At 35.6% G+C, this 21,268-nt stretch overlaps 1 protein-coding gene across 9 annotated transcripts in view; it reads left to right on the top strand.

Annotated features, from left to right (window-relative positions):
* LOC142337435 (uncharacterized) overlaps positions 1–21,268 on the top strand; it is a 111,463-nt gene that overhangs the window by 72,765 nt on the left and 17,430 nt on the right. For 8 of the 9 annotated variants that reach the window (XM_075386655.1, XM_075386653.1, XM_075386659.1 and 5 more), the window contains 5 exons: positions 208–434; positions 3,867–4,014; positions 4,924–5,038; positions 8,160–8,186; positions 13,240–13,431. In XM_075386655.1, coding sequence (XP_075242770.1) covers positions 208–434; positions 3,867–4,014; positions 4,924–5,038; positions 8,160–8,186; positions 13,240–13,431 — 709 coding nt within the window. The remainder of the gene's footprint in view (positions 1–207; positions 435–3,866; positions 4,015–4,923; positions 5,039–8,159; positions 8,187–13,239; positions 13,432–21,268) is intronic. The other variant, XM_075386661.1, reaches the window with a different exon arrangement.

Raw genomic sequence — 21,268 nt, 5'->3', positions numbered from 1 at the left:
ATCTAGTCACTTATTATTGCATTTTATCCCAAACTCAGACATTTATGGCAATACAACTAGATTGGATCAATGGATTAAGAATTGGTGAACAATGACCACTAATTTTTTTTTTCATAAACTTATGTCGATATTTGAATTCTTGCTCCCTAAATGTTCGGGTGCAAACTTGCTTTTGACCTTTTAACAAATTTGGACTAAAAAATTTAGATCTGCTTTGCAACGTGTGCTCTCGTGCTCTACCAATGTCACTCAATCAAACAGTTCACACTCATGACGTCACATCACCAACAACAGCAACAACAACAGACAGACAACCGACAGCAGAACAAACACAGGCTAAAGCATTTCCTCTGTCTCAGTACATGGCTCTTGTCAGGAAGTGCAAGTGTCGTATCACAGGTGTTTAATGGTGATTGTAAAGACCTCTTTGCTAGGTGAGTGTGAAATGACTCTGCGTTGTATCTGACCGGTGTGACAAACTCTGAAACTGTCCCATTATTGCATTACCAGTTAAGTTTGCGCTTATTTCAAAGCAAGAAACGACAAAGAGGCTCGGTAACGTGCGTTCGCACATTATGTTCCGACCACGCTCATCCACATTTTTGGCTTCATTGTCTACCAAATGAGGAAGAGATAAAAAAAATCAAAAATTCGATTATTGTCCAATGTGTATGAAAAAATTGCTTCCAACTAAAATCACTTAGTAAAGTAAATAATGGCACATTAGATGGCCGATGAGACCAGCAATTGATAACACTACGAGCCAAAAGAAACAACAAGATCAAATAACAACAACAAACATTATTGACTTTCAAAACTCAATCAACTTTTTGAAAAAAAAATGCTTAAAAACGAAGTCAAAATAGCGTCGAATAAAACCTAAACTAAACAATTTAATTTGCACCTCACTAGAAAAAGCATGAGACCAGTCCTTAGTGAGACTCGGTAACAAGTAGACAAAAAGTACAAAAACGGCAAAGTTATAAAAAAAAAGTTCTTAGTTTTTGAAAGCAGAAAACTTCAGATAATGAGAACCATTAGAAATCAACTGAAATCTTTAAATAGAACTATTTTCATTCATAGTTTCAGATGAGGATATTGAGACTTTTCATTACCCACAATATGTCGTACTTCTACAAAACCAAACGATAAATACAGACGATAACCTTTTCCGTGAAAAAAAAGATAAAAGCAATTGCGCCTTCTTTGAACTAATAGTGTGATTTGTGATCTCTGAATTATGAGACTAGGTATCAAGAGATCCAAAATTGGCCGAAATTGCAAAATACAACGGTTTTATTTGAAAATATTTAATTTCCAAGTCATAAATTTATTAGCTTTCAACTTAAATCAATAAAATAATTTCGTCTACTAAATCAGAAAAGCCTTTGGGATAATTAATTATTTTGAATATGTCATAAGTCCAGCAAAAAGCCGACAAATACAGAGATAAATTCAAAATCAAATTATTTTTCGCAAAAAGTTCTGTGTCGAAGGCGTTAAAACACTGAGCAGTTCACGAAAACACAAGTTTAATTGTGTGTATTTTCTACACCAATAATTTGATGCGGCCTGTAATAAGACCTTGTAACAAGTAGACAAAAAGAACAGCAAATTGCATAGTTGAATAGAAAATTTATATTCAAAGTCATGAAAGGTTTCACCTATCAACTGAAATCGTTAAATAGGATCCTATGTTGATCCACAGGAAGCCTCTATGACATAAAATTATCCACGTCTTTATATAATCGCAAAAACAAAGACAAATACAGACAAAAAATCCCATTAAATTCTGCTAGAAGACGGCGTAGGAGCCGTTAAAATTATAATCTTTTCACTGAAAAATTGATATGTTCAATTCTGCTTCCTTTATAAGTTCAATCGAAAAGAACTGTGAAGATTCGTAGTATCAACCATTACTTGAAACCGCAAAAATTTTAAATGTCAATCCATTAGAAAGTTGATGCTAGCTGATTTTGCAAACCTTAAGCTACCAGCTTGACGAAGAGAGTAAGTGGCAAAGCTCAATCATCCATTGTTTATTTTGAAAACATAATCTGTTTTCAAAATGGATCTCCTGGACCTGTTAATAGTGAGCCTTGATTTGAATGCTTCTGTTCTGTAAATAACTTAAAAAGATGCAAAAAACACCGACTGACTACAATCCCAACTAATTTTGGACGGTAAAAAAAACTAACCTTCAGATTGCTGCTCTTCCATTCCGGGCACGTAATTGTTCCAAATAATTTGAATTTCGATCCGTTGACAGGAAAATCAATATATCAAAAATAAATGATGATTTTTTGATAATTGTCGAGTTAAATTAGCATGAAGCTTATTTTGTTCCATTTTTGATGTAGAAAGTTTGAATTTTGAAATTATTAGCAAAACTTTACCAAAAGTTGGATCAAACAGTTCAACAACACTCTTCTATCTTTAGTGCTAAAACCCATAAGATTGTCGTGAGCAATTTTAACAGAATTTTCAGCCGAATTGGCAATCAGTTGCGTAAAAATATGAAAATTATGAACCATAACAACTAAAGTTGGTCTGCTAATCACAAAATTGTAAATCTCGGTGAATCTCCGGAAAAAAGCGAAATTGAGAAAAAAATTCATTTTTTATTCTACGCTGGACGGTTTTTCTAATGATACCACTCATAACCATGTACGATGAATAAATTGGTCAGCCAAAATTGACTGAACAAAAATATTTGAGCATAGTTCCTCACCATTTAAATGGTTTGGAACAAAAATTCTGCCTATTACGTATTGTCAATTTGTCCTTGTGTTCTACATATGGAGAAATACAAGTTGAAGTATTTCTAGAATCGCAAACAATGCTTCCGAAGTTGCAACATTTTTGCGCATAAAAATCACAATAAATTTAATAACTTTTTCAAACTGTTAGGGATAATTTTACGTTTCAAAGAATCGTCGACGAATCGTAGTGAGCTGTTTCATATAACTGGTTGATAAGAATACACTAGTACACTGTATATGCAGTTCTGAATCTAGGTAAATTAAGAGCTCCTCGCTCGGTCTTGCACTGTGTTCAAGATATAAAATTAGTAACCAATTTTTTCTGTACTTACTCTGAAAACTGCTCTTTTTTTACTACTTATACAAAATTTATGAAATTTTATCAAAACTCTTTTCTTGATGATGAGAATTAATGTCGCACAAGTGTTTATCAAATAAATCGCTTTCAATTAAAAACTAAGATAAACTACAAAAAATAGACGGACGGCTTTTAATCTATTTTTATACGTTCACGTTTCAAAATTGAACTCATTTTATGTCAACAGGCGATGTTACGGATGAGAAAATATTTCAAATGGAAAATATGCAATCAAACTTTGAGATTTGAAAAAAATGTCAAACAAATCTGTCATCCAAATATGTATTGCAAAAATTTATTTTTAATTGATATTTTACTTTCACACGTTTCAGGAAGATTTAGTAATATCCTCAAAAAATTATCAAAAAAGCCATCGGAAGTACAAAATTAAAAAGTTTACTTAAGAAGGAAAATTTAGTTAGTTTGTCACTCAGTTTGTCCAGACTATTGGTTCAGACTTTGGTCTTTCATCAGACTTTCGGGCGACCATAGTCCAGACTGTCCCGACTTTTGCTTGCGATCAGGCCCTACTGCGACCATTGTCCAGAATATCGTGCGACCGTGACAATTTTCCGACCATGAAATGTGGTCGCACTATGGCCCCGTGTGTGACCCAAGTCGTTCTGATCACAGGTGGCTTGGGTCTGGAACCTTAACCTGGGCAAGCTTATGAAAACAATAGATTTATTGAAGGCCTGGGGGGGGGGGGTGAGGCCATTGCACTTCAAGTTATTTTGTTAATTTAGGTACTCAAACTTTCTTGTGTCGTGGTCACTCTTCATCGGACTATTCGTGCTCTGCTCTTTTATCACACTGGGACTACTTGTCACAACTTATTCACGCATCAACACAGCACGTAACAAACTGTCACAGAGGTCCAAGCAGATCGATATGGTTTGTACGCGATCATACTTAAGTGATTCTAATTGGAATCTTTTCCGTTAATTCCCACCCCTTGCTCGTATTTTAACCAAACGTCACGCGCCCGTGCTATTTTATCCCTTAAAACACTCACGTGCACATTTTAAAATACCGAAAGTCTGCAGTGCCAGAAGTTAAAACGCCAGAAGTTGCTACTTAGCCAGAAGTTGACTTCAGTTGATTTTCGTCATTTTAAAACGTGCGCGTTTCGTGTTTTAAGCATGGTTAAGTGACTCTGCAGAAGTCACTTCGAAATTCTGACTTAATATCTCGAACCGCTTCGCGGTTCTCGATAACCGCCAGAAGTTCTCAGTGACTTCAAGCAGAGTCACTTAACCATTACTTAAAACACGCACGTGCACGTTCTAAAATGCCAAAAATCGAGTGTCAGAAGTCAAAATGCCAGAAGTCGCTATGTAGATTACCAGAGGTTTACTTTATTCGATTTTCGTCATTTTAAAACGGGCAAGTTGTGTGTTTCAAGCAAGGTTACGTGACACAGCAGAATTCACCTCAAAATTCTGGCTGAACATCTCGAACCACTCGCGGTTCTTGATAAACCTGAAGGTCTCAGTGACTTCCGGCACGTAACCTATACTGTAAACACGCAACTTTCGCGTTTCAAAATGCCGAAAATGCCATGGAAGTCAACTTCTGGATATTTATATAGGAACGTTTGCCATTTTAACTTCTGGCACTGCGGACTTTCGTTTTCAATAATATGCAATGTAAAATACAATCTGCGACTAGCGGTCATCAAAAATATTGTAAGAGAGCGTCAAAAGAAAAGATTTTTCGAGCGCATTCCCTTAACTTTTGCCTAACATGCCGATACCAATATGATCTACTGGTCAAAGAACGGATTATGTTTGCTGTTTGCAGGCCAGAGCTATCAGTACTCTGGACAGGTTCTCCAAGTCAGTGACGACATCCCTGATCATATTTGTTCAGTCTTTCTTCTGCTCAACCCCACTGGCTGTCTACAGAGTATTCGCAGGTTAAAAACAAGTCACTATCTCATTAATAGCCGCCCTCATCTTCTCAGCCGGCTATTATTGCGCTCGTATTTTTACGACTCGAAGAGGAGTATTGGAGAAGCCCTTTTTACAATTCAAAGAATTTGAATTGTATTGGGGCGCTGTCTTTTTTTTTAAGATCTGTTCACACATTTTCATGATTTTTGAAGTCAAATTGGAGTAGTGATTTTGGTCACGCCGAAACAGGAAGTGGAGCGAAAAAGCGAGTGGTTTTGCGGCGTGAATTTTTTTCGCTCTAATTTTAAAGTAGAGTGAGAAAACGGTGTTTGAACAAAAATTCGGTTTCTCGGTAGTGGTTTTTTGTTCACATGCGGCAATTTCACTCTGATTTTTACTGTTTTTTCGATTTTTTAGATCGGATTTTTTTCTAAATGGTTTTCCCAATCCATTCACAGCTCATTCTAGGCCTAGTTTTTTGTTTGAATTAAAATTTCATTTCTCGCTAGGGTTTTTTTTTGCTCACATGCGGCATTTTGATATTGATTTTATGTTTTTTTCTTATTTTTTTGTTCTGATTTTTTAAAATGGTTTTCTGAATTCACTCATAGCCCATTCTAGGTCTAGATTTTCTGTTTAGTTAATGAAAATTCTTTGAATTGTACGTCAGGACTTGTCCTGCTATGTTTTTTTTTTTAATCAATTTTATTGGAGTGAATTTTTAAGCGGGAAATGAAACGCGTGAAAAAATTTGGAGTGATTTGGTTGCTGAACAAAAGCGAAGAGCGGAGCGAAAAGAGAGCGGTTTTTTGTTCATACCGCTGTTTTTGAGAGAGCGAGAAATTGATGTGTGAAAAAATTTTCTCTGAGCGAGCGAAATTTTTTTGTTCACATGCGGCTTTTCAAAGCAGTTTTTTGCAATTTTTCTTGTTTATGAGGTCTGATTATGATATTGTATTGGATTTGGGCTCGTTCTGAAAGGAATTGAAGGTTTCAAGTAGTTAATTGGAGTTTTATGCAAATTTGGAGGTTTTTGATCAGTTTTGCCGATTTTTCGACGAAATTTATTGTATTTTGGCCTTTTGTTTTGTTTTACTGCGTTAAGTGCAATATGCATAGAAGCTCGTTGCTCAAAGAATATCAAGGATATAAATTGATCACAATTTTGTTGGTATAAAACATTTTTTTCTGAAGAAAAATGACAGAAAAATAGAGAATTTTTTAACCACTTTTTTAATTTTTTTGCTTTTTTTCGTTTTTTTTTTCAATCGTAGACAATTTTTTTAGCTTGTTATGACTTGCCCATTATTTCTTGAGCAATTCTTTGCTCTATTTGCTCAAAGTAACTTTATTTGGCTTTATTTTTTCGTGTAAAATTTAAAAAAACACCTTACTTTTTCTCGTTTTTTTTGTTCAATTTGGTTTTAAATGTCTTTTTTTTTCTTCCTCAACCTTTGATAGCATTTGGGGAATTTTCAAGTGGAATATAGTTGTTGTAGCTCTTTTGGATGTCTCTCATTTTGATTGATAATAGTTTTGAGTTGTTTTTGTTAAAGAAAATCGAGTAAATCAGAACAAATTTTGGCCACTTTTTGTCTTTTTTTCTAAGTTTGCCTATTTCTTCCAATTTAATGTTTTTTTGTTTTTGTGTTTTTCCCAATTAGGAGCATTTTTGTAGGTGTTGATTCTATGATTTTGCACTTGAAGGCTTAGCAGGGCAGTTTTCATTTAAACAAATTATACAAAACTCTAATTCGTTAAAGAGTTTTTCTTAGTCTTTTTTTAGTTTGTTGTTCAACGTTTCTCTGCAAGTACTAGGTGGGCGATTGATCAAGCCAAATATATAACTAATTGATTTCTATGAGTTATGGATGGGAAGCTGCATGTTATCTTTTTGTAGAGAATTTTGTTTGGATTTTTAGAGAATATTATTTTTTGCTTTTGTTCTTTGTCAAGTTTCCACTTCTCCAGTCTTTTATTTGTGAATTGGTTACGATGTCTGTCGATTGGTAATATGCTGGTGATGCATCTGATTAGTGAGAATAGTCAGATTTCTACTTCGAGTCGTTTCCGGAATTCTTCCGGCTATGTTTTTTTTTTAATTCGTCAAACTTTTTTTCGCTTTACCATTTTGCCGCTTTTTCGACATTTTGCGTGAAATCTTTTTGACTTCTCTAGGCTAGTTTCTCTGTTCTCTCTGCTAAAAGTGATTTTGAACATCAGTTGCTCAGCAAAGCAATTCAAAATGAACAGAATCAGTATTAAAAATTGTAATCAGAAATAGAAACAGGATAAAATCATAAAGCCCAATTTTAGATGCCCGCTATTTGAACGTCGTTCCTATAAGTCTTAGTTACCACCTCTAATGCTTATTGGTGTTGATAGTAGCCCCTGTAGCCTCTCTCTAAGAAACAAAAGTATGTTCAAGTACGAAATGCCATCAAAATAAATCGGACTTAAAAAATATTTTTGTTCAAAAATCTTTTTTTTTTCAATATATTCTATTCGTTCAATCCCAATCATGCTTATTGGAATCAACGGCGGCTATTTTCCGGCAATCTGCCGGGTATGTTTATAATTAGACAAAAATGTCATGAAGAAACGATTTGAGAGTTTGTTCATTTGAGATTTGAGCGCTTGCGCAGAACTTGTTCATATCAATTTGTTGATTGCCTTTGTAGGGCGGAATACGTGAGCCGAAAACCAATATTTCGTTTCTAAAACCCATGAGATGAATATTGGGATCTTTTCCGTTTATCCCCCCGCCCCCAACAGCATAATTTGTGCATCATATTTGCAAACGCCAGACGTTTATTCAAAACGCTCAGACATTTATTTATTAATAGTTGCAAACCGATAGCAAGACTAGGACTGCTGTTGATGTTCTCGAAGGTTGTGTTTTAGTTTGCGGCCAGCACGAATTTTTTAGCTACTAATTTTGATTCAGAAGCTCGGATAAGATGTATAATATTTTACGGCACTTTATTTCATATGTCACTTTCGGAGATATTAGCTGATGCATTTGAAAGAAATGAAACGTCAAATTTTAGAGTTCAAATTTTTAACTTTGTAACGCCGGCTATTTGGCGGCTACATGTCTTCATCTATTGTCCAATTATGATTTTCACATTTGAGCAATTTTAGATTCTTTCTTGGTTGTCAAGGCAGTTGGTGAGTCAACTTTTTAAAGTGAATTTTTACGGATTGCTGTTATTTACCTGGTTTTGTAAAGCTAGTCATTGCTTGGCAATTTTGCATTAAAACTCATGAAAGTTTAATTTGGGATTGTTACCGTTCACGGGATCCACAAATAAGCTGACTCGGGCATAGTATAGAAGTTTCAATTTATATGGCTAGTATAACAATTGGTGCTCGATAGGGGATAAGTTATTAAATTTTATTCAAAAAATTTGAGAAAAGACAAAAATTTGGAATCATACTTTACAAATTATGTGCTAAAAATATAAAATTTTCTTCACATTAACAAAAATTTATAAAAATTTGCTTGCGTAATTTAACTAATAATCAATGGATATTGCAGCTTTGTTGTAATTAATTGAACTTTTCTTTCGAACTTCGCTTTTAGTATTTAGTCATAACTGACGTAAATATTTTTATTAGTATTTTGTGGACTTTACTTTGAAGGCATGGGGTCAAAAACTAATTCGACTGTGCGGCAAATTTGATTTTGTGCATTTTGATTTTATTGTCTGAAGCATTTTTACGTTCAGTCAGTTTGTATATGACATCTTTTTGAGCTTTTGGTTTCTTTCCTTTAGTCGTGCGGAGCAATTCCGTTATGAATATCGCACGAGATGGTATAAAAATCTATACATTGCTGAATGCCAAAAATAGTTGCGAGTCGCACCAAAAAGCATTAAAAAGCAAAATAACGGGGGAATTATTTGTTTCTCTAATTTTGAAGAAAGTTTTCTGCTCGTTCCACGAAAATTTCGATAAAAAATAGTCAACTGAAATATTTAATTTGTGACGACAGTTTGAAACCTTCAGATTTGTTTCAAACATCATTTTTTCGTTTTACAGATTAAGAAAAATTATCAAGCTTTTCAAAATGTTGGAAAAAATCAGACAAATCTTCCGATACTGTTTTCTTCGCTTTTTTCAGCCAATTTTTTTGCTAATTATTGGTGTACAAAATATGTTGCAACAGTTGCCGTTGTCCAGCACTGATTTGCATCCATGGGCCAATAGTTTCTCTTTTGATCAGGGCTATCAGGAAATGGATTTTTAGTGATAAAAATAATTCTCAAACTTTGCACTTTTCTCGTAAAAGTTGACCTTTAACCTAATTCTTCTATAAATCGTGAAAAAAGCTTTCGGGAAATATGTTCGTTGCAATGAAAATGTCTAGGAAACATTTTATTTTTAGAAATATTCAACTTTTTTTGAATAGTTTTTTCAAAACCAAGGAAATAAGAGCAGTATTGATCGTTTTTAAATAAAAAATACCCATAAAAGAATTTTTTACTTATTGTAAAAAAAACTACATATTCTGCCGCTTTGCAAATTTTGGTTGGCGGCCATTAGAAATTCGGCGTCAAAAAAGGATATTGTTGAACTTATTTTTGTTGAAACTTATTATTGTTGAAACTTATTATAAAATTTATTTGTTTATCTTCGGCATAATTTCACCAGAATTTTAGGGAGTTGAATATTATGACTGAAATTTTAAATTTTTTTGAAATTTTGATCATAAAAACTTCAGTTGCACAGTATTTCAGATAGTGCCATACACTTGTTGCCCAAGTAGGCCAAAAATTTGGGCAAGCAAATTTAATCTGAAATATAATGAACATTTATCGTCTGACCATGTTAGTAGCCGTTGTTCCATTTAAAAACTTACATTTTCAATACTATTTTGTTTTACAAATTGTCTCTAGAACTTCGTTTTTGTATGCAGCTCTCTCAGTATCAAATTTAAAGGATTGGAGTACTAAGGATCAATCCACTCTAGATAACTATAAATGTACTTTATAATTTTTTTTCCCACCTCACTTGTGGGGAAGGAACTATTTACTCAAATGGGTTTTTTTGGTTCAGACAATTTTCGCCGATCGATATATTCATGGTAGAGAAGTGTGAGTGTTATCATTAAAATGCTCGTCCATCGAAGAGTTCGGAATTAAAATTTTTCTTGAAGTTCGTGTTTTTCGAGGAGTTATCGAGGTTTAAAGTTTTGTGTGAACAGGTGATGTTTGGCATGATTTTGTTCACTTTTTTGTTCAAATTAAGTTTTTTTCTATAAAATTATCAAATCAAAATTACATTTTATGCTACAAATGAAACTGTCTCGTATTTCTAACAGACGAAAGGCCATAATAAGGTACTTTTCGTCTCATAGGGATGTTTACTACAAAAATTAAATCGATTTCTATTTGAGAGCTGGTATTTTAATTTTTTTCAACTCAGTTAGAGACTAACTTTTGAAAATTCAGGTTCTATTCATGACAAAACTGATTTACACTCAATTGATGCCCAATGAGCAAATAAAACTTTTTAAGGAATCGCTCATTGTTTTTATGGCTCCGACTCTGAGTTTTCGTAATTTTTATTAAAATTTTGATTTTCTTGAGATTAAAAAAAACTTTTTAGCACTATGACATTGACTTGTTGACTAAAATTGCAATAGGCTTCCTGAAGATAAGAAATAGAACCTATGTAGCAATTTGAGTTGACAGCTAAAGGCTGTTAGGACTTTAAAAATAATTTTCCGATTTTTTTTATTATTAACCGATCTTAAACTTGTTTCTGTGAAACGTAAGTTATTCTCACTATTGACAGGACCACTCTCGTCTCTATTGCAACGAAAATGAAACTGGTTAGCGGTTTTACCTTCTAACTTTTGTCTTTATGACTTAGATGCCACGACTTTTCATATTTTTAAAAAAATTTTTGCGATAATTTTGGATTCTTTTGAAATCCTATCACATTATCCTATTATTCCCAGTTTCCATTGGAATATAGAAGACTTTCAATAGATCATAGATAAAGTTTGCAGAGAAAAACCTATGATTTTACTGGCTTCAACTGATTTCTCGCACTTTTCTACTTTTTTTAACATTTTTCCCTGTATTTGCCGTCATTTTCGCAGTTATACAACTTATGGTGATGATTTATTGGTGATTTAGGAATGATACTAACTTTTGCCCTCTAATCAAAGCATAACTTCTCATCTTTTTCTTTTTTGATTTCCTTTGAAAGCTACTGACTTAATGGCTTTGATACTACGGGTTTTTCCAAAATTTTCGTGGTTTCAATATAGTTGTTCATATTTAATTGTTATTTGCTGTCCTATTTATACAACAGACAATTCCACTGTTTTAAAAATTTTTTCGAAAATTAAAAAGTTTTAATTGAAGAGTTCATTTTTTTCATGGCTCCGACATTTTTGTCTCAATTTTTGTTTCATTATGACGTTTTTGCATGTTTTATATTCTTTATGTAGTCGTAAAGAGCTGAGAAGTCTCATAAGCCTCTAACTGAATGAAGGAAAGTTCTAAATGCAGCAAGTTACAGCAAATAGCCTTAAAGTTTGTGATATTATTTGTTTTCAAACGGTTTTTTAAGCTTTTTAGGTTTTGTTGTTGTATTCGTCAACTCGTATCTAATTCTCATCATTGAGAGGCCCCATTTACTTGCCTGTAGTTCGAAAGTTAAAGTGGCCTTTGATATCACGTTGTAACTGGTGTTTTTTGTTGAACAACATGCGTTTTCATAAAAGTTTTTTCAATATCTGTGTCCTTTTTCTCTTCTCTAAGCTCATTTGCGTAATAACAGATCCCAGTGATTTTCGGATCAGGCCAAGGGAACATGATTATTCTTTCAGTATAATTTTAACTGAAGGAGTTTAATTAACATTTGAAAAAAAACATAATATTCAGAAACAGCGAAAGGTTTTAATGGCCTCAATAATTTGTGTTTTCGCAAGTTGTTATTATTATTTTTTATTTTTTCTTCATCTTTAGTCCTTTTCCCTGGCTTAGTTTGACCAGATACTGACTCTTTTGGTTTCGTTAAGACTTTTTTTGTAAATTTATCAAGAAGTTTTTCGTTAAAACTCTATGACTTTTAAGACTTTTGTTTTGATTTTAAAATATTTGATTTAAAAAATAATGTTTGATTTTTGAATTTCGCCTCATGTTTGCTTCTTTTTGTCAACTTGTTATCTAGTCTCAATAAAATAAAGTCCTATCGGCTTTCTAGTAACAAAAAAGAAATTTTTGTTGTTAAGGTTTCTTTTGTGTTTTGATGTTGTTACTAGGTGCTTTTAAGTTTAGATGTTGAATTTTTGCCGTCAAAAGTGTTTTTTTTTGCTTATTTTGTTGTTCATTTTTTTCTTGTTAATGGCGTGAGATCTCGTGGGCGCTGTAATGAGGCATGACATTATGTTATTCATGTAATAGTTTCTGTCACGATTTTTTTAAACTCAAAGATCTATTTTTGCTTATCTCTTCAATCGGTTGACAGTTATGTCAAAAATGTTGATGAGCCTGGGTCGGAACATCATGTGTGAACGCACATTAAGGAGCCTCCTTGTTGACATCTAGTTTTTTAACCAATTGTATTAGACCTCCGTTTTGTCAGTATGTATTAGACCTCCGTAATTATCTGTTATGTCTGTACCCGGTTTTGAAAATGTGAGCTTGCCCAATAGGAGCTCATTACCCCTCAAAACGTACATTTGGGGATTTTTAGACAACAGCGACAGTAACTTGATTGAAACCTACATTGATTTTTCGATTTTTAAAATTAATTACTTTAATATCAAATTTATGAACTCATTTTTCTCAACGGTAATCTTATTGATAAGTGTTAATTTAAAAATTTGTCTTCTTAATCCGTAATTTGCGAGCACCTTTTAAGTAATCATTTAAAGATTAGGAATTCTTTCACTTATGTTTAATTGACTCGCTAACAGCTATCGAGGAAAACAGTGACAAGTTAATTTACTCAAAAAAACAGTACGTCTTGGGGCATAACGATAATGCCGGGCTGAAATATCTGAGTAGGTTGCAGCATTAGAAAATAATATATTGATTAACAATGTGAAGAGTAGTTGCTATACGCTGAATTTGAAAGATAAATTTTTAAAACTATAATTGCAATTCAAAATAGTACTTTTGAATAATGGTGGGTTTTTGTGTGTTTAAATGTGAGTTACTATGGCCTTTATTTTGAGCACGCGAGGGATGTTTTTGTTCAGATCGTCACGTAATAGAGAACGGCTACTACTCCACACAGTGTCTAGTGCAGCTGTTCTTCATGCAGGCTGCCATCTTTCCTGTCCTAGTCGCTTATAGGTCAGTGACCTTTCGGATGGGTTTCAGACAGCTCTTCTGTGCTGTTCTCAGCAGTCACAACGGGGATAATAACGAGTCGCTACTTGAGGAACTTTGTTAGTAACGTGTCTTTCAATTCAATGCGCAGAATTTTGAGCAGCTAAGCTCAATTTCGAGTAACATTTCATGGGATCTTCTCTGTTAAGCCCCCCCCCCCGCCACCCCAAGTTTGGCGCCCCCCTTTATACATGTTTCAACATACTGTTAAAGTTAAATAAGTATATACATGAAAATAAAAGAACAATATGCATATATTAAAAGCTGGCACAGCTATGGTTTGAAAGTATTGTATTTCAACGAAAATTTGTATTAGGATATTTAACGTATTCATCAATGCAAATTTCTGTATAATATCATTTTTGGTGTTATCGGCTACAATTAGGGGTCAATTTTTAAAGTTTTTTACGGAAACTTTTCTAAAAGTGCCGTCAATCTACCTAGGCACTCATGTTTCAATAAAATGCAAATATCGCTCTTACAATTCGGGAAAAATTTGATTTTGGGGGCTGCTAAAATAACGGCTATATAGGGCTGGGGGGGGGGCGCTAGCAGAAAACATCTTCATTCATTTAAAGCCCTGAATAGTTTTCTTTCCCAAATAAATTCTTGAGACCACTGATGTACAAGATTTATCACTACTCTAACAAAACTGCCCATAGTTCTAATGGTACTATAATTGTATATCAAAATATAATTGTGGAAAACCTAAGGAAAATAGAGCTCAGAGCCGAGGAAGCTCACACCCGAGTACGAGCTCATCAAATTTCCGAAGGATTCTCAGAACTATTTTCTCAAATATTGAAACCCCAATTTTGCTGCTTCAAGTCTCAGATTACGGTATTTTGTTTACTCATTTTGTTTATTCAGTCGTAGACATTACATTGAGCAAAAAAAATAATCACCCCACCCCCTTTTCTTCCTCTTTAAAAAGAGTATCTGTATTCAGAATAGCCCAGAGTTTGATACTTGCATCAGTTGTTCTCTAAATTTTAATCTTGAATCGATTTGCAAAAAAGCGCTGAAACTTTCCAAGAATTTTTTCCAAGAAACTTGCCTTAGGACGTTTTAGGGTTTTCCCGAGAAGTTTGCTAAGTAGTTTGCTAAACTTAAAACACGGTATAAATGGTTTTTAAGAAAGTGGGAGTAAGTGCAAATATGGAAACAAGAACAAAACGGGCACAATGACTTCTTGCAAAAAAGTTCCCTATGCTTAGTGGCTGACGCTTCCTTTATTAGTGATTTTTATTAGCTAAAAAATTGGAGTCTAATTATTTTACGTCATCTAAAAAGAAGAGCACAAAACATAGAAAACTTGATACCTCAAAATATGGTTACTTCAGTTAAGAGTAAAATTTGTGACAAAGTGGGTTGCAAAATTTCATGGAGTGCAGATCGTAACCGATGCTGTTCATTTGAATTTTTTGTAATGATTGTGATCTTAACTACTGTTGTCTCCAGAAAAATTGTCAGAGGAATTATTTGTTCAGTTGTGTTTAAACTAAACTTTTTCACGAGGTATTTAGCAGTTCCAAATTTCATAGCAAAACTAATGCAAAGTTTAGATTTGAAAATGGGCCAATTCATTGGCGAAAAAAATACTTTTCACCGCAAAGGGTCTTCTATCTTTCAGTGATGAATGCGGTGAAAGCGGTGATTTTTTGTAGGAGTTGCAATTTTTAGCGGAAGTTTGTCAATATTTGCGATTTTTAGCGGTGAAAATTTTATTTTCACCGCATTCACCAGAATTCTCACAAAAAACTCCCGTACACGGTTTCGAACCTCTCACCTCCTGAATGTCAAGACCTTATTCTACTGCGCCAATTGTTATTTTCGTCTAGGATAATTTCTGTGAATTTAAATCAGAATCAATTAACTTTATGGAAATCATATGCCTTGAAACTTTGTAAGATATGCGGTTTTTAGCGTTGAATTTTTAATTTTCAGCACCTAAGCTGTGAGAAAAAAATAGTTCACCACTACCATCAAAAATCGGTGAAAATAGAAACTTCACCGATAAAAACTGCAAATCTTGCAAAAAATCACCGCAAATAAATTTACAGTGATTTTCACAGGGGAATTGAATTTTAAGAAAAACTACTTGTGCTACAACTACTGCACCTATATGCGGCTTTTTGTGAACTTTGCTGAAAAACGGTGCATTTCTTTTAACGTTTTTAATGCTTTTTCATCAAACCTTAAATTGTTTTATTAAAATTTTGAGTCGATAGAAAATTGCACGAACTTAGCAGTGAAACTTTGTACGGTTTGCGGTGTTTAGCGGTGAATTTTTTTTCACTGCTCTCAACGCGTTCACTGTTATTCTTACATCTTTTTGCAGTACTTTCGGCGGTGAAGTTATTTGTTAAATTTATTGCGGAATTGTTGTAAGATTTGCGATTGTTAGTGGTGAATCATTTTTCGCATTCACCGCTAAAAAGTGCAATTCTTTTTTTCTTCGTTTTCACCATATCTTACTTTTTTTAACGGTTTTCAGCATTCACACCTCGCTCCGGGACTGTCCCCGTCAGTTTAGTAGACAAATCATTGTGTAATTTTAAGTTGATCTTTTTAATGGCATAAAACTAACAAGAAATGTACTTTGGAGTCTTAAGTCGCACTGAGTGTAATAGACTATTTACTTCTCTTCTGTTGACTGCTCGCCATCAGTTTTTTGCCATTAAATGCTTTGTTGGTTTTCTTGTTTTAAAACAGTATTGATTTGACAGAGTAATATTGTGTGTTTGTGTGTGTATGTGTGTGTGAGTGTGTGTGTGTGTGTGTGTGTTTGTGTGTGTGTGCGTGTGTGTGTGTGTGTGTGTGCGTGAGAGTGTGTGTGTGTGTGCGTGTGTGTGTTTGTGCGTGCGTGTGTGTGTTTGTGTGTGTTGTATGTGTTGTGTGTGTGTGTTGTGTGTGTGTATTTTGTGTGTGTGTTGTGTGTGTGTATTTTGTGTGTGTGTGTGTGTGAGTGCGTGCGTGAGAGTGTGTGTGTGTGTGTGTGCGTGTGTGTGTGTGTGTGTGTAAGTGTGTGTGTATGTGTGTGTGTGTGTGTGTGTATAAGTGTGTGTGTGTGTGTTGTGTGTGTGTATTTTGTGTGTGTATGTGTGTGTTGTGTGTGTGTGTATTTTGTGTGTTGTGTGTGTGTGTTTTGTGTGTGTTGTGTGTGTGTGTGTGTTGTGTTTTGTGTGTGTGTGTTTTGTGTGTGTGTGTGTGTGTGTGTGTTTTGTGTGTGTGTTCTAATTGAAGGGCTGTTTTGCAGCCGCCAAGTGGATTCTGGCAACGGCATCGGGGTTTGTTTGAATAATTGTCGGGTCGGGTTTGTACTGTCCCAGTTCATTCCAGCGGATCGTGTCCCATCTAGGGTAGTTTGAGAGCCAGTGTAAGGAGTCTTCGTCTTCGTTTCCGCAGTGTTGACAGATTGCCGATTCCGCCTGATTGTGTCTGGCTTTCGTTTTCTGGAGGAACGGTGCTCGATCAAGGCAAATTCTATGTAGGAGAACTTCCTCTTCACGTTTTCTGCTCTCTTTGTAGATCAGCGGCTGTCAACCTGTCATTATTCTGTGAGGATGACTTTTTGTGACTTCTCGAAGGTACTCCTCTTTTCTTCTTTCTTGCCTACTAAGATTTACGTCTTCTCGGATGTCTTGGTGTACGCAGTTGTTTAGACGTTGTTGGGCTCGCGATCTCCATTCTGTTCGGAGGCCGCATTCGCCTCTGGATTTCAAGCGTGCTCGCATAGGGCGGTTGGCAAGAATGTTTAGTGGGTGTTTCTGGTCGTGAGCTCTGCATTTTGCCAACAGTTTTGCCGCCTCGTCTTCTGCAACTTGCGCAAGTGTGCTTAGTTGGGCCTCACTTCTGGTTTGGCAGTTCGGGGATCTCGCAGGAGCGCCCGTAACGATCCTCGCCGCCTTGTTATTACAGACTTCCAACCTGTCCCATTGTGTTTTGGCGAGAAACATCCCCCACACTTCAAGGCCGTAAATTCCTCCGGGTCATACTTAGCTTTTCTAGACATGTCGAAGGTCCTTGGATTTCAGTCCCCAATTTTGGCCTGAGAGTGACTTCAAGATGTTCATTCTCGTCAGCAATTTCTTCCTCGCACTTGTAGCCTGACCGTTGAATCTTAGTTGGCTTTCGGACGCTACTCCTTTTCCTGCGTTTCCTTTGGTGCTGTGCTAATTACCATGCCAAAGGTTTTTTGCAGCAAGTTGTACATAGTTGTCCTCGTCCCATTCACAGATTGAGTGTAAAGCGGGCTGAACTTGTTTTGCTGCTCCGTCGGGGTAATAGCTTCCGTGAGATCATCCCCGAACTGGTTTATAAGGACGTTTGGCGCTGCGGCCAAGACTTTCTTGGAAAGGTTAGATGTAGCGAAACAGTAGAGTAAGGGCCACAGTGGACTTCCTCGGGGGAGGCCTTGCGAGAAGACCAGTGGTTGACTTCTTTCCTGGTTCCATCTTACTGCTGCTCGCCTGTCCGAGAGCCAGGCCCCTAACCATTTTAGACATCTTCCTTTCAGGTTCTTTCTGGCGACGTCTTGTAAAACTCCTTGCCTCCACACTTTGTCAAAAATCGTTCTGTTCTTTGCCTGCAAGTTGTCTATTGCCGTTTGAGCAATATTTGCCACCACGTCGGTCGTCGATCTCTTTGGCTTGTTCTGAGGGACAATGCAGTGTTTTCCGGACCAAGTTTTGAGGCGCTCTTGAACCATTTTCTCCATGACCTTGAAGACACATGAAATCAACGAATCCAGTCTGTAGCTCTTGATCTCGTTTGCCGGTTTCTTTTTCTTCAGGATTGGAGCAATCAGAGCAGTTCACCAAGCCGAAGGAACTCTATTTTGATTCCACCTCCTATTAATAATGTTCAGTAGGTAAAAACTTCTGTTTTCGCCCAGGTTTTTCAACATCAACGGGTGTATATCATCCGGTCCGGCACAACTGGGTTTTAACACTGCTGAGGCATTATTAAGTTCGAGCATGGAGAAATTTTCATTATACTCTTTGTCGTCGGTGCTCTTTACTGCCTCTATGATTGTCGTGTATGCACGTTTCGAGTCTTCTCGGTTGACTGTGACTCTGCTGACTGTGGCATAGTGTTTCACAGCGAGGGCTGTTTTCTCTTTGTCAGACTTGAGGTTTCTTCCGTTCCAGTATAAAGGTGTTCTGGGGAGGGGTGTTTGCCTCTGCCATCTATTGCTCGAAGTGTATTCCACACTTTGAAGGTTGAAACTCTGGCGTTGAAAGTTGCCGCAAAAATTCGCCAGGAGTTGCGTTTTCCTTTCTCCACTGTCTCCTTGAACGCGTTCTTCGTTACTTCGACTTCATTCATCAGTGTTTTACTTCCTGGGTTCGCTCGCGGTTTCTCTTCCGCCTCGTTCATCCTCTTTTTGGCTTCCTGACATTCTTCATTCCACCAAGGTTTCATAGTCGCTCTCGTCGTCACCGGGATCGATGCTTTCGCTGCCTCGACGATGGTTTTGGTGAAATGCTTAACTGTGGATTCTTAACTGTGGAGTCATTTCCGCTGCTGGCATGGGTGATGCCTCAATATACTCTTGGAACTCCGACCAGTTGGCTTTTTTCAAGTTGAAATTTTTGTTCTTCCTTTTGGTGGTTATGTAGAGTAATATTATTCAATTGTTGTTCTCAGAATTTACGGGAGAAATGGTTGCTTGCGAAATTACTCCGTTTTATTTACTTGGAGAGACGGTCTAAAACAAGTAGTGGTTGACATTCAATATTTTAATTGGTTAGTGTCGAGCTTTGTATCAACTTCAAATCTGCGTCCCCTAGTGTCAACTCCAGGGTACACGTATTAATGTAACTAATCGAAATTAGGGCTTTTACTACGACCTCGAGAGGTGATATCTATACCGTGATTCGGTTCAATAAAATTACAACTAAGGTCTTCAAATAAATGATTTTTGAGCCCTATGAGGTTAATGTCATGCCTACTGTCGTTTAAAAGCAACTTCACTGACGGTATTCGGCTATCTATTAAAACTATGTGAGATAAACTGCATTCTTTTGAAGTCATTTCCTTCTAATAGTCACGAAACAACACCTCCACTTGGAGCTTTAAAGATCCACTAACTTGTCAGTGATGCGCTTCTTGTGTTATCAAGTTGCACGTCTTCGCTACATTTATACTCAATGCCAAAATAGTGATTGACATAACACAATTACCAAAATATCCAAGACCATAATACCCAATTGATTCCATTTGATTTTTACCTTTGAAAGTCCGATTACCAAAGAGCTTTTCGTATTACAGGAATATGTCATTATCATCATTTACTGGTTGAATTAGTCTCATATTGGCTTGTAGTATCATATCGAGTCCCAAGGGCAGTTGAGGCATTACTGGTGGTTATAAATTACAATTATATTATCAATTATCTCACCTAGGTACAATTGTGATAATTTTTCAACTGTAGAGATGAAATCAACTATAGGGAGTGAAATGATGGTTATATTTTGGGTTTTGGGGCATTTATTACATTGCTCTGGCACCAAGCTAAACAAGAGAGTGACATGCTATCTTTAAAATTTGTTGCTTGGCTAAAAATATTTGAACGGTGTCATATAAAACTTAATTTAACAATAAATTGGGGAAAATGATGAACGAATTTTGACTGATATATTTGTTCAATTCTCAGTTTTTAACTGGAAAGGATGTATATCCAGTCCAGGATTAAGTTAAAATTGGAACAAATACACGATCAAATTTTGATTTTTGTCGCTTTGGTTTAATTTAAGAAGAACACAAAATCAGTTCTGTTGATTGAAAGAGAAGCTACTTCTTCAAACTATGTGGCATAAATAATATAGAACTAAGGGCTGAAAAGTTGGACAGGGACAAATAGCTTCAAAATAGCTCCGCACACCAATTGAGAAGCCAAATTGAGAAGTCATATGTTTCATATCGTAAGTCTAGCTGTTTTCGTATCAGGGGACTAATCTTAATTACAGATCTTCTTTTTAAATTTAAAGAGAGAACAGAATCACAGTGCTTGATTAAACGAGATGTTTGTTGACAAAAATATGCCAAAATTTTCTCTAGCCGTTTTTCAGAACAATTTTTTTTGCTCTCATAGTTTCATAATTAGACGATCAGCAAAACTTTTTGATCTGATCTCATTTTTTTCTTCGCGAATTGGGCTTGCCTTATTAAAATATTAATAATTTTGTTCAAATTTTTGTCCGCTCGCGTTTCCTTATTTGAAATGTTTGCACTTGATTTTTGTTCCAAATATTTGTAAAGTTGCACATCTATTCCAGATGGCTCCGATTATACGAGTCAATCAGAAAGCACTAGCGTCAGTTATATTTTATAGTGCTATGAAACGGGGTTGATTTTAACAGAAAAAAACTTTGACTATCACCTCTTTATGTAGAATCGTGACATTTTTATTGAAGGCCAATTGTGTTACAGACAAAACTATGTGAAGAGCGTTATTCGAGTCTTAGGTCATGTTTTGAGCGCCGTATTAGGTTTCATAGTTCAAATGATTGGAAGGTTACGCGTAATGTACAGATACTAAAATTAAAAATGCTAAATGTTGTACGAAAACTTTTTGGGCTTTTAATCTGTTGTCTTTTTGGCCAATTTGTGTCCTTTTCCTTTACTCAAAAATGTCAAATTCGTTTTGAATATTTTGATATAATTATTAGTTGCCTTCATCTTTGCAGCCCGCTAGAATAGTGGTCTTATTTGACAATGCAAAGAATTTGAATTGTATTGGGGCGTTGTCATTTTAAAGCTCTGTTCACAATTTGATGACGTTTGAAGTCAAATTGGAACAGAGATTTTGGTCACGCCGAAACAGGAAGTGGAGCGAAAAAGCGAGTGCTTTTGTGGCGTAAAATTTTTTCACTCGAAAGCCATAGCCAG

Source organism: Convolutriloba macropyga, chromosome 4 (genome assembly GCF_964194025.1).
Source record: "Convolutriloba macropyga chromosome 4, txConMacr16.3, whole genome shotgun sequence".
Lineage (NCBI taxonomy): Eukaryota > Metazoa > Xenacoelomorpha > Acoela > Convolutidae > Convolutriloba > Convolutriloba macropyga.
The sequence above is the reverse complement of the archived record's forward strand: the minus strand, read 5'-3'. Positions and strand labels throughout refer to the sequence as shown.